Genomic DNA, 11,958 nt, shown 5'->3' on the forward strand with positions numbered 1-11,958 from the left:
GTATCCAGAGATATAGGTATCGACTGGTGTTATTAGACACTGCCTGGCAGTAATATCTCCAGATCTAGGAGAACGCGGCGATAGCGGGAGCAGATATATGGATATCAGTGTACACCACCAGTGACGGTCGCAAGAGCTGCGATAATCACTTACGCAAGACTAACCAAGGTAGGTAAATCCATTAATGCTTCGTTACCTCTCGTCTACTCCGCACAGGAACGTTTAAGAGTTGCCAGGGTATTGGACGACTACTCCCAAAAGGAAGAGAAGCCGTCCCAAAGGTAAAGAAGATGAAGAAGGCCAATAGAAGCCACTAACGATGCGGAGCATAATTTGGGCAGGTCAACTTGGATGGAGGCCCGACCACGGAGGCCAGGAACTGAGTGCATGGGCTGGTAGCACAGCAGAAACAGCTTGCTGACTGACGTCTCGATGGGGAGTGTGTCCTGCATCTCGACGTTATTTTGATGCCGCATGCGGGGGTCCAAGGCATCTTTGAGCGCATGTGGCTGGCCCCCTAATGACATCACAGGGACCGTAAATCCGGGGCAAGGGTTGCCGTTTAATATCTTGAGTGTATGCGGCAGTATCCGTACGGGGTAGATTGCTACGTGCTTGCGTGCCTACTCGTAGATAGCAGAAGCTTCCCCTCGTAGGTATGTTGCCCTTTGCGTTGACGATCCCAGATGCCGTCATCATGCTCCCAAGAGATGCTGGCCAGCGCTCTCTTGGCCGACGCGCATGGTGCTAAGATAGGTTGAGAGGGGAGCCCAGAGGAAGGGTCTCCCGAGGCTACGAGTACGTGGGTGCCCTGTGATGCATTGCCTCCGAGTCATACATGCATACACGTACATGTACACGGTCAGGCGCACACTGATCTCTGGTACAACTGCACTACTGACGACTAGCACCTTTGTGCGCATAAAGCCAAACCCGACAACGCTGAAGGAGCGCAGCTGTATGTAGCATCAGCCCACCATGTTCATGTTCAGCATCGTGACATGCGGTGGTAGCATTCGCGATCCGGGCACCATTCACAGGTCGAGGCAGCAGAGGAGGAAGCGGTTCGTGTGGGATTCATGAGCAGGGAGGGGAGGCCGCACGGGCGTTCCCAGCATCCAACCGCCGCTGCCAGAAGCCGAATCAGCCTCTCTCTTGTAAGCAGTGCTTCAGCCCTGCCCAGCTGTGTAGGTTGTAAGCCGCCAAGCAGCATCGAGATGGCGGCTGTGATTGGAAGACCCGACTCTTGCATGTTTCTTTAGCAACAACAACCACCACCGTGCTCTCGGTTCTGCCGTTGCCCGGAAATAGTCCAGCGTCTGCAGCGGAGCCAAGGGGGGAAATGCACGTCACTGGATGCGACTTCAGCTGCACTCTGCCAAGTCGGCACGAAAGAGACCAGACCCAATATTACGTCTGGCCAGTGAGTTCTTTGCCCTCGTTGCTGCGAGGGGTTTGAGTGACTGAATGAGCCTTTTGGGCGCCACCACGAAAGGGGAGGGGGGGAGACACTTGGTATGCAGTTTGCCATCATCACGACTTTGCCGTTTGGATCGTGTCTTGTTCCAGTCAGTACCTGGCATTAATACACTGCACGAGCACCTACATATACACATACATATACTCGCAGGGGTTGTCTGGTTACTACTCCGTACTATTGCCTCCAGCTGCTCGTACTAGCGTCTGCCTTAGCACCTATTCCGATCCCAGTTGTCAGATTCGCAGCTCAGATCACAGGCTGGCCGCGCCACGCCACACGACACTATGCCGACGACCTGAGCACATCACTGCCCTCCCTTGCCTCGCCTCGCTCCTACGCCGACGTCGTCCGTCTGTCTTGGTATATCTCCCTTCCATCTTCCTACACACGTGTGTGCTTGTGCCTGTAACTCGTGCTAAACGTCCCACGTAATAAGTTGAGTCAATGAATGGCAGCATAATAAGCTGGCCATAGCGGGCGGCCTCGATCCGTCAAGTCTTTAAACTCTAAATCTATCGACGAGCCGCTTCTCTTCCTCCCCCTTTCTCACCTTCGAACCCAACCAACATCTCCTGCGAAATCTCTGTCGACGTTCCTCAAGCTCCTTCGCCAACCAAATACGACATCTAATTTCCACGCAAGGATAACGCCGCTGCTCCAGCTCTCCACTCTGGGCCGTTTAATTCAACATCGGAACCCGGCCAAGAGAAAAGGAAAAAAACCCAACCAAGGGGAAGCGTACTCTACCTAACAGACGTTATTCGCAAGTTGCCTTAGACTACGGCCGGTACCTCGAAACCTCCGACCTAGGGCGATATCGCTTTCTTTTTTCCTTGTCTCACCGTTCGACTCTCCCTTCGACTGCTATACCTAATCTACTCACTCGCATGCCTCTCGACCGCTGGCCCGGCCTCCGTGCTCCCTGAGACGTACCGCCACAGCGCTATCACACCCCCCGACTCAGTGCCTTGCAGCCCTTGCAGCAGGGCCTGCAGGACGGGCCCGCGACCGTCCCAATCATGAAGGCGCAGACCTTCTTGCAGCTGCCACCCCAGCTTGTCGAGGACTCGGCCTCCAATAACGGCTCCTCCGTTGCCGGCGACTGCTTCGACGACGACTTCCTCTCTGATGCCGGCAGAGAATCGCCCTCCAATGCCGACTCGCTGGCCGAGGACTCTGACGATGAGGCTGTCGCAGTCAGCTCGGCGGATATGGCCCGGCTGCGGGCCATGAGCTATGACCGCTCGCGCGACCGTAGATGCGACTGCGACGAAGACGACGACAATTCACACAACACCAACGACAGCCGCGATCAAAGCCGGACTCGACCGCGAACCAGACAACGCCCCCAACTCCGAATCCAAGACGTTGATCTCGCGCTGGATATGGGTGGCGACAACGGCGGCGACGGCGACGGCGCGTACCAACCTCTAGTCAGTATCCTGCCGCGAGGCACAAAGCCCGTCAGGCTGGTTGGCGAAGGCGCCGCCAACGCCGTCTTCGAGATCAAATTGCCCCCAGGCAGTCGCGTCGGTGCGCAGTTTCAAGGTACGTTTGCCCGGGAATCGCACAGCCAATTACCCTGATGGCGATAGAAACCCCACAGCCCTGCATTGTCAGAGCATCAAGACACTCATTCGTCCACGCTAAGAATGTGGTTACACAAGCACCAATGCACAACTACTGTTTGCTAACTCGTACCCTCTTCTCTCATAGGCAAACTCCTGAGGGTGGCCAAAGCACCAGTTCTTGGCCGCGCTCCAACTTCCTCCGACTATTATCTCCGCCAACAGGAATTCTTCATCCGTGAGATTCAGCCGCACCTAGGCGAACATGCCGTGTCCCAGGAGCTGGTGGTACTGCATAAATCCGGCATTGTGGATGACCTCAACGCCATGCTTCGGGACATGAACCACCAACGCAAGCCTAAATTTCAAGGCTCGTTTATTGGCCACGCTTCTTGGGGCTTTCTTGTGGAGGACATGCGACCCAATGGTGAGTACCTTAGTCACATGCTTACGTCCAAGTTGCTATACAGTAATGCGGCTCTTTCAACCTTCTGCGGCTACGTACTAACAAGGCAATCAAAGGCGACGATGGCTCCATCCTTATCGAGTTCAAACCCAAGTGGCTGCTACAGTCACCCAGCGCCCCTAAAGGCGCCATTAGATGCAGGCAGTGTGCGTTGGAACTTCGCAACTACCTGAAAACGCCCGGCTCGAAATCTCCACGCCCTGAGAGGCGGCCCTGCCCGATTGCGCTTGCAAATCCCGACTGTCCTCAGCAAGTCGCGTCACCTTTCCGAATAGCTCCGCAACTCTCTGCCTTGCAGGATGATGCACGCGTCCAGGCTATTCTCGACAAAATCATCCACCACAAGGCAATCCAGAAGTTGAGGGAATGCCAGAAGAGCCTCGATCACGTGGGGCCGCTGCTACCTCCTACTAACTTGGATTTCGTCGTCGCCATGACCTTGCGCGACTGTACGTGCTTTGCACTTGTTCCATCGAACGACGACGAGGAAATCAAACTTCGTTTTGGTGACTTTGACTTTAAGGACCCTGAAAAGAAGTTCAACCACTGGCGCGGAACAGAGCAAGACCTCATTGAAGGTGGCTTCTATACCGCTGACTGGGTTGTTTGCGGCGATACATATTATCATCCGCCGTCACTGTGCTCGTTGGAGTGGTCGGGGAAGCCTCGGGTGGGAGATGCAGTCATTCTTCTCATGGAAGATAATACTACGAAACATAATAAGCTCTCGAGCTACCAAAAGAATGGTTCTCCTTCTTCTGCGAAGACGGGGAAAACGGTATACAGGCATACAGCGGATCTTGCGGCGCTACACAAGGGCCTGGAGCCCTTTAAACGAGAGATGGGAGGCGCACAATCGGATTCTATTTACAACAACCCCTTGAGGTGCGATCCTAGGCGAGGATGAAGTATCTGGGAGCTATGGAATTATAATCGGTCTGGGTCTTGTTTTGGCGGGCGAACAGCTTTCTACCTTTTCCTCTTTTTTCTCTTCTTCTTCTCTTTGTCTTTTGTCCAAAATCGGCATTGGAACTTTTCTAAAAGGGGGCGTCAAAAGGCTGCTAAGGCAGGAGGAAATGCATCACTGGCGGACGCAGCGAAATGGGTTATGGGAAGCGCTGGGATAAAGCTGCATGGAATACAGAACGGCGGCGATTTGGGCTTACTGGGTTTTTATAAAATACCATTATTCTCCGTATATATATTTTCTTTCAGTTGTATTTTGCGATAGATTAGATGGCTTCGTATTCTTTTAAATGAATTGCCTAGAAGATCTATATAGCTACTATTCAGCAGCCCAGCGATCGCGTAGAGTTTAAGTGACGGAACAGAATCTGGATGTTTCTCTAGAATTTGTTGCTATAGCTATTCCTCTAATATCTGGTAACTTACACTAACTACATAGCTTTAGATTAGCAAACTCGGGCTGTTGAATGCCACTTCCATAAATTAAATATCATACACGCCCCATGATAACGCCTTTACAATGACCAGTGAACACAATGATTAGATGTCAGATATCGTAAAACTCAATAAACTTCCTGATGCAAGGCCGGCCACCAGGCACAGGCCCATGAATCCACCAGTAGCCTCTCGCTCGTTGTCTTCAACCCACTCGCCCGAAGCAATCATAAAGCTCGATCCAACCCATCCATTGGTCAAGCCAAAGACAAGCTGAACGATGAAGAGATAGAAGAAGTCGCTCGGGATGATGGCCCCGCGGCCGTTGATGTTGCAAAGGAGGTAGAGCGGGAGAAGCGCGATTCGGGCCACGGCCAGCGCGAAGAGCAGAGTCGGCCTATGGGAAAGCGAAAAGGGCAGCATGGTGGCGATGCGGCCCAGGAGATCGCCAATGTTCCAGAAGAGGAAGCCGACGGGGATGAAGACGGCAGGCTGGAAGAGGATCCCGCCGTCCTTGTGCACGGAAAGGATCTTGACGGTGAAGACGGGGAAGAACATGGTGACGGCGAAGACGAGGGCCACGCCGAAAGCGAGCCAGCGTAGCTTCTTGAGGAGGTGCAGCAGGGAGACGACTTTGCGGGTGGCGCGCTCGGCCTCTTCGATGCTGGCCATGGAGGAGGCGAGGTGCTCTGTGAGACGGTCGGCTACTAGGCGGTTGTGTCGGCGGACCAGGGGGATGATGGCCACGAGGGTCACCAAGGAGATGACGACGGCGGCGAGAAAGTAGTAGAAGGCGGAAGATTGTCCGGCGCCCTCGCCTGCGGCTGCGTTTTCTTTGCTAGGAGGGAAGAGGAGCACGGAGACGACTTGCGCGATGGAAGGCAGAACTCCGGCCACGCCCTGGCCTACCATGAGAGCTTGCATGTACTCGGATCGGCCAAAGCCAGCGGCGAAAGCGAACGCGCCGTTTTGCATCAGACCCGCGGCCCAAGAGGTACATGCCACCATGGTAAGCACAAAGCCCAGATACTGGCGCGGCGAGGCATCGAGAAAGACGGCCGTGGAGCCCGTGAGAAGGCTGAAGATGACGGTGTTGATGACGAGGGCGAGGTTGATGCGGAAGGGGTACGAGGCGGAGTGCTGGATGTGGGAGAGGATGAGGGCGGAGACGAGGTTCGTGAGGGTCGAGACGGTGAGGATGGTGGACTGGAAGTTTGCTTCTATCCAGGAGTCGCCGGCGAAGCGGGATGCGAAGTACGGGGCGGCGGCGAGGAACATGTTCCTGTTGAGAAAGAAGTACATTAGCTTTTTGCTTTTTTGGGGCATCTATATTGAGATTTGATGGGGGGAAAGTGTTTTATGTGCGTACCAGGCCCAGAGCATGGCCATGCCCAGGAAGCAAAAGATGGCATATTCGATCCACGAAAAGGGCACATCGTTGCTGTCCTGGTCCAGGCCTCCTAGCAGCGCCGAATCTTCATCTGAGGCTGCTGCGTGATCCTCCACATCCGCTAATGACTGGTACTCTGGTCTCGAAGCCATCTTCTCTATCAGATTCCGCCGACCCCGAATAGGAGTTTGCTTCGATTAAAGCCTTGGTGGTGTTGCTCTCCGCTGGGGGGAGGTTGTTATCGGAGTGTTTGGCGTCACTCGGCTTTTGGCGTTAATCTTTCGTCTCGAGTAGGTTTGCCGCTGAACGTTTTACAATCTCCGATTCCTTCGGGTCTCGGTATGAGAGGAACGAGAAGAAGGGACTTTGGTGTATCCCTCACGCCTGTCTATCCAGGCATTGGCGGGTCGGTCGCGTGAGCAAGAGCAAGAGCAGAACCCGTGACGTTGATCAAAGGAGCTGGAGGGTTTCGAGGCGTTGACGTCGGAACAAAGCAAGCATGTAAGCTGGGCGGCCGCTAAAGACGGAGTTGGTCAGGCGGAGTTTGCCGCTGAGGCTACAGGGCGCTTTAGCGTCGATGCAGCCTGGGGTAGCAGGTACCCGGCATTACCTGACATAAGACGCGTGTTTGGTGGGTTTCTGAGATATCGACAGTCGAACGGGACATAAAGTTCTTTGTGCTTCTCCAGTGATAACTAAGTTCTGTTTGTCAGTTCATATAAATGACAAGGATTCTGGTACAAAAGCATCTATCCGGTCATTTAGCATATGGTCAAAAAATGTCATTCATCTAGAGCTCGAAGTGACAGCACATTGTCTAAAACATATACGCCACCGTAGGACGAGGCTTGAGCTTGTCATCTGCTGCTAGCTGCTTCATCAGTACATGTACATAGAAGTAGTACAGACGATATCGTCACACAATCCGGTAATAACCCCATACAAAGTTGAATAAATACAAGCCACCTCTCTACGCATACACTCATGGATATCATCGTCTCTTTGTGGACATACATTAAACTGATTCGAAGAGCCCAGCTGGAAGCCTCCACGTGATGGATACCCGATGCAATGCATGTTTGTCGTGCATGGTTGCCACATGCAAAATACAAGTCAATATCTGATGAATTCACGTTCCAAAGATTCTGGGTACACCCACAGCAATAATATAACCAACGAAGAGCCTCAAATCCGGCTCGTGCCCGTGCTAAACGGCGAGCGGCCCCTCAACCCAGAGTGATACATGATAACAAGTCCAGATATGGCAATACTGAGGGAAATTATATCAAATCAAATTGCCTGCTAGCTACTAGGTACTATGTCTCATTAAGCCGCCTCCCAATTTTTCAGACACGCAACATCGTAAAAGGTGAACATATCGAACATGAACGTAAATAAACAGGAACAAATGTGAGTACAGAACAGGTGACCACTGCCACCGGCCAAGATTCCACGAATCAGACTCCCAAACGCCATGCCTCACGGTCCCTAGTCAGAGATACCATTGGTGTCTCTCAGGGAAACCCCCTTATCCGAGAACAATATCCACCTGGTCTCGTACTTGTGCATTCCAAGCCTTGAGCAGGATATGCCCAATGCCCCTCCTGTAGCAAACACTGCCAATCCTCTCAATCCACAGCACGTTGACAAAATCCAGTATGCCATCTGCATCTTTATTCTCTTCGAATTTCTCCGGTGTGAAGATAAAGGAGCCCTTGCGCTCCATTCCTGTGCTAATGGCAATGAACTCGAGTTTTTCGCCTCCGTCATGGTTGGATGTCTGCACGCCAATCCACGCGTCGTGAGCTCGAAATTCGCCGATCCATTTACCAGACTTGCTCCAAATGTTTCCAATGGCAAGCTGAGGATTTGAATGATCCTTGGGTGCCATAGTATCAGCAAGATCGACATCAAAGAGCCCAGCAGCCGTTCTGAAAGACAGGAGAGGTCCCGGAAAAGTCTGCTCAGCGGTTGTTGGCGCGTGTTGTCCATCCTTTGGGGGGTCCACAACAGGCACAGGATACTTGAAAATGGTCTCACGGTCGCTATCGTGTTTGAAAGCCGACCCGCTCCTTGACCAACCTCGGGGCAGCGGTGTCCCAGCATTTTTACGAGAGCGGAGATCTCGAAACCGCAACCCAGTGTTGTTCACGGGAACTGTGGAAGCCCTGTCTGTAAGATTCCAACTGATGGTGGGCTTTATCCTGAAAGTTTGCATTGATTGAAATCGTTTGGGGTTGGATCCTACTTTTGCCGGACTAGTCTCTTCGACGTAATCAGCTGCAGCTCTCCATAGCACCAGGTCAACAGGAACACCGTCAAACCACCAGCCCATCCAAGACCATGACGGAAGAAAGGGGGCCCGCGGTGGTGCCCTCCGTCGTATTGATGCCTGTGGGCGCCAGAGCAGAGCGACGTCGAGAAACATAAGCGGCATGCCATACATGAAGCCGTCTGAAAATGTGCGCGAGAGCATGGAAGTGATACCCGAGAATGCTCTCAAAGTGTCCTCGACATGTGTTACCCTCCTTGCGCTATAGTCGGCTGCGATGCGAGCGTACTCGTCCAGGTCAGGCCACGGAGTATGTTGGTAGCCAAGAATGGCAGAAGAAAGGCGGTTGATACATTCATGCCGATTACTGCCACGCAGCTTTGGCATGATATTCAAGGAGCTTTTCTGCCAAAGCTCGCAGTGGCATTCCCATGTCACGGCATCTTGAAAGAAGAAAACGGTACGGCGCGAATAGAGATGCTCTTGCAGGGTCCATCCGCGGGTGTTCCATTTCGATTGTCGCAGCAATTCGTTGTGATCCTTGGTGCTACCACCAGCCTTTGAGTCGCGCGGGCGCTTTGGACTGATGGGGAGAAGGCCGGTATAGAGGTCTCCATAAGCTGCGGCGATTGTGAGGTATGCATTTGCAAAGATGTAAGGCATGTGCCGAATGTGGTTGTCCTTGTCCACATCATCGTCTTGAACAACGCATAGCTGATCGACCCACAGGTAGCGGAAGCCCAGCTTTCTTGCCAGATACATGGCATCGAGAATGGTCTCGGGAATGTCCACCTCTGGGAGCTCTGACTGGAAGGCCTCGATATTGGACTTGAGCAGTCGCACAACGGCGTTGGGGCCTCCTCGACGCGGGTTCAGCGGACCCCAGACATAGCTCAAGGCGAGATAGCGATCTGTCGGCTTGGCCTTGACCAAGCATCGCTCAACAGAGTCGACAAGATAGACAGGACGCCAAGTGGTTGTGTCAGCGTCATCGCCGCCGCAGTGGTGGTTATGCTGGCCATTGCATGTATCCAGCCACGATTTGATGCGCATCATGGGCGACGATTTGTCGGCGACGGATGAGCGCCTCCTTTCAGGGGGTGGCGGCTCATTTTTAGCTCTCTCACGATTGTCCCTGTTGTCCCTGTTGTCCCTGTCCCTGTTCTCTCTATTCTCTTTGTTTTGCGCACGCACTTGGTTGAGGGAACCCAGCAGACGGCCTGCGATGCTTAGGCGTCTTGCGGGTGCTGGTGCTGGCGCATGTCCATGATGCGGTTCTGGATTTGAGACAGGGGGAGGCGCATGAGACTGAGTACGGGCATGGGTGCGAGCACGAGGAGGAGGAGGAGCTGGCGGCGGCGACTCGCTGCCGGACGAGGACCAGTCGCTCTCAGATTCAGGCTCTCCTCGCATTGTTTATGGTGTTTGACGGTACAGGTATGGAGCCTTGTACTAAGCTGCTGGCTTGCGATTCCGCTAATTTTGAGTGTTTACAAGACTGATGGATGAACTGCGCAAACGCTGAGATGCGTTGAAGTGAGGTGAAACAAAACGAAACGAAATGCTAACAAAGCAACCTTGCGCCAGAGACGCAGGCCGTCATGGCCGTAGGATAAAGAAAGTATGAGGCGAGATGACGTTGGGTGGTTGTCGGAAGACGATCCTTGGGCCTAAGGCGCTATAATATGGATGGGATGGGATGTTGTGCTACCAGGAGCATCAATCAGGCTGGGCTGTGAGGCGACGCGTTGCTGCAGCACCTGTTAGCACTAAAAGTCCAAGGTCCTCGTACGTACTGCATTGAGTTTGAAGTGGTGCCCCTCCATGGATCCGTGAAATTGATTGATGATGGATCCTCTACACCCATGACGTTGAGCGGTTATTGGCTAGCTTGGTTGCTTCAACTTGGGAGACTTACCCTGTACGGCATGTGGAGTAGTGAGCCGAATGGATTTTTAACGTTGTATGCTGCTTCTATTTGAGGATGAACTATGTACGTCTTGTTTGTTTTGTAGAGTACCTATTCACACGAAGCAGTTTCATTTGTACTGATCAATACGTGGACGTGTTTTTCAAGGTACAGGTGTTTGGTCAGAGTTGTTAGTGGCTTGATAACAGGGGCCAGGAAGTCAAAATTAGCCGAGCCACAGTCCAGGTACCAGATGAGAGTGTGCTTCGTATTCCACATGATCGAGTTGTAGCATCAAACCTTCTTTCTTCACGATGCGCACCTTGAAAAAATAAATACACAAATCAAAGCAATATCCCCAATATGTCAATAAAGCGTAGAATAGCTGCCATTTTCAACGTCAAGATAGCACTCCGTACAGCCAACGCTAGACAATAGACAATCAAGCGGGGGACAGAAAAATCAAGACTGAGAAGATTACGAACACACACGCCTTGGATAATACGCCTATAAATCTCAACTCTTCAAGTATCTGCTGCTATATCTATATTTTTCTAATAACTGCTATTATATTTATATTTCTCTAGTGTCTACTGCTATATTGATATTTCTCCAGTAACTATTATTATATGTATATTTATTTACTACTTAGCGTTTTTTCTATTCTGCGCCTGTTTAATACACTCATTAGCTGCTTATATTGCTGAGTGTATGCCCTTATTCGTTTTGCAGTCTCGCTCTTTCTTACCTCCGCTTGATAATGTCTTACTCTTCTCCGCATTCTTCTTCAGCACCGGCTAGCCTCGCTAGTGCTCAGCGGCGTGGGGAAAGAACACCTGCTGTGGGGCTTCTACAGCCATCCTTCCTCGACTTCAGTCTTCATGTTGGCTTCATACTTTGTATTCATCCAACTCCAGACGACCAACACATCAAACAGCCTATCCACGCCCTCGTCTGATTTCCTCATCCATCGCTTCATAACATATGTCACTTTTAAGGGGATGATCCAGTATATCCATCTGGGCCACGCTGCGTTTGCTTTTATTGCTCCATAATGGCTACCAACTCTGCCCAGAAGCGTGTCAAAACAGGTAAAATCCAAATCTCGCCGTCTTGACTTGCTTTAAACCCCCTTTCTAACAATGTGGCACAGGATGGTATGAAATATTATCCCAGCAGGCCAAAACAGCATAATAACTTGCTGGCCCTTGTATATCGCCCTCACTGACTGACTGGTTAAACCGGGGGCAGCCTAACATGCAGAAAACGTCACGTTAAATGTATGTAGGCTAATGCAGGACAGCCCCAACACCGTTGTTAGCCATGACGATCCCTCTACTCTCTCTTGGTTATTGCACTTGCTATCTTTTCTCTGCCCTTTACTATCTTTATGCGATTTTCTATGCCTTAGACACTCCCAGGCTGACTCTACCAAAGGCGATGAACGTAGACCAGAGTGCAAGCGCTGCGAG

General features: G+C 52.0%; 3 protein-coding genes across 3 annotated transcripts; 1 reads left to right on the top strand and 2 right to left on the bottom strand.

Moving 5' to 3' along the window:
- Window positions 1-2,499: 2,499 nt before the first annotated feature.
- On the top strand, window positions 2,500-4,421 carry T069G_07247 (inositol-pentakisphosphate 2-kinase domain-containing protein; the record flags this gene model as incomplete). The annotated part of the gene is made up of 3 exons (XM_056174457.1): window positions 2,500-3,028; window positions 3,197-3,475; window positions 3,571-4,421. 3 exons carry the CDS (start codon window positions 2,500-2,502, stop codon window positions 4,419-4,421), a joined length of 1,659 nt encoding a protein of 552 aa, XP_056028036.1.
- Window positions 4,422-5,020: 599 nt separating this feature from the next.
- On the bottom strand, window positions 5,021-6,457 carry T069G_07248 (nucleoside transporter domain-containing protein; the record flags this gene model as incomplete). The annotated part of the gene is made up of 2 exons (XM_056174458.1): window positions 5,021-6,197; window positions 6,285-6,457. The coding sequence occupies 2 exons, from the start codon at window positions 6,455-6,457 to the stop codon at window positions 5,021-5,023; spliced, it is 1,350 nt and encodes a 449-aa protein (XP_056028037.1).
- A 1,376-nt stretch (window positions 6,458-7,833) lies between these two features.
- T069G_07249 (heterokaryon incompatibility protein (HET) domain-containing protein) lies at window positions 7,834-9,990 on the bottom strand (the record flags this gene model as incomplete). Its single annotated transcript, XM_056174459.1, has 1 exon — window positions 7,834-9,990. One exon carries the CDS (start codon window positions 9,988-9,990, stop codon window positions 7,834-7,836), a length of 2,157 nt encoding a protein of 718 aa, XP_056028038.1.
- Window positions 9,991-11,958: the final 1,968 nt, after the last annotated feature.

The sequence above is a fragment of the Trichoderma breve genome, chromosome 4 (assembly GCF_028502605.1).
Source record: "Trichoderma breve strain T069 chromosome 4, whole genome shotgun sequence".
Lineage (NCBI taxonomy): Eukaryota > Fungi > Ascomycota > Sordariomycetes > Hypocreales > Hypocreaceae > Trichoderma > Trichoderma breve.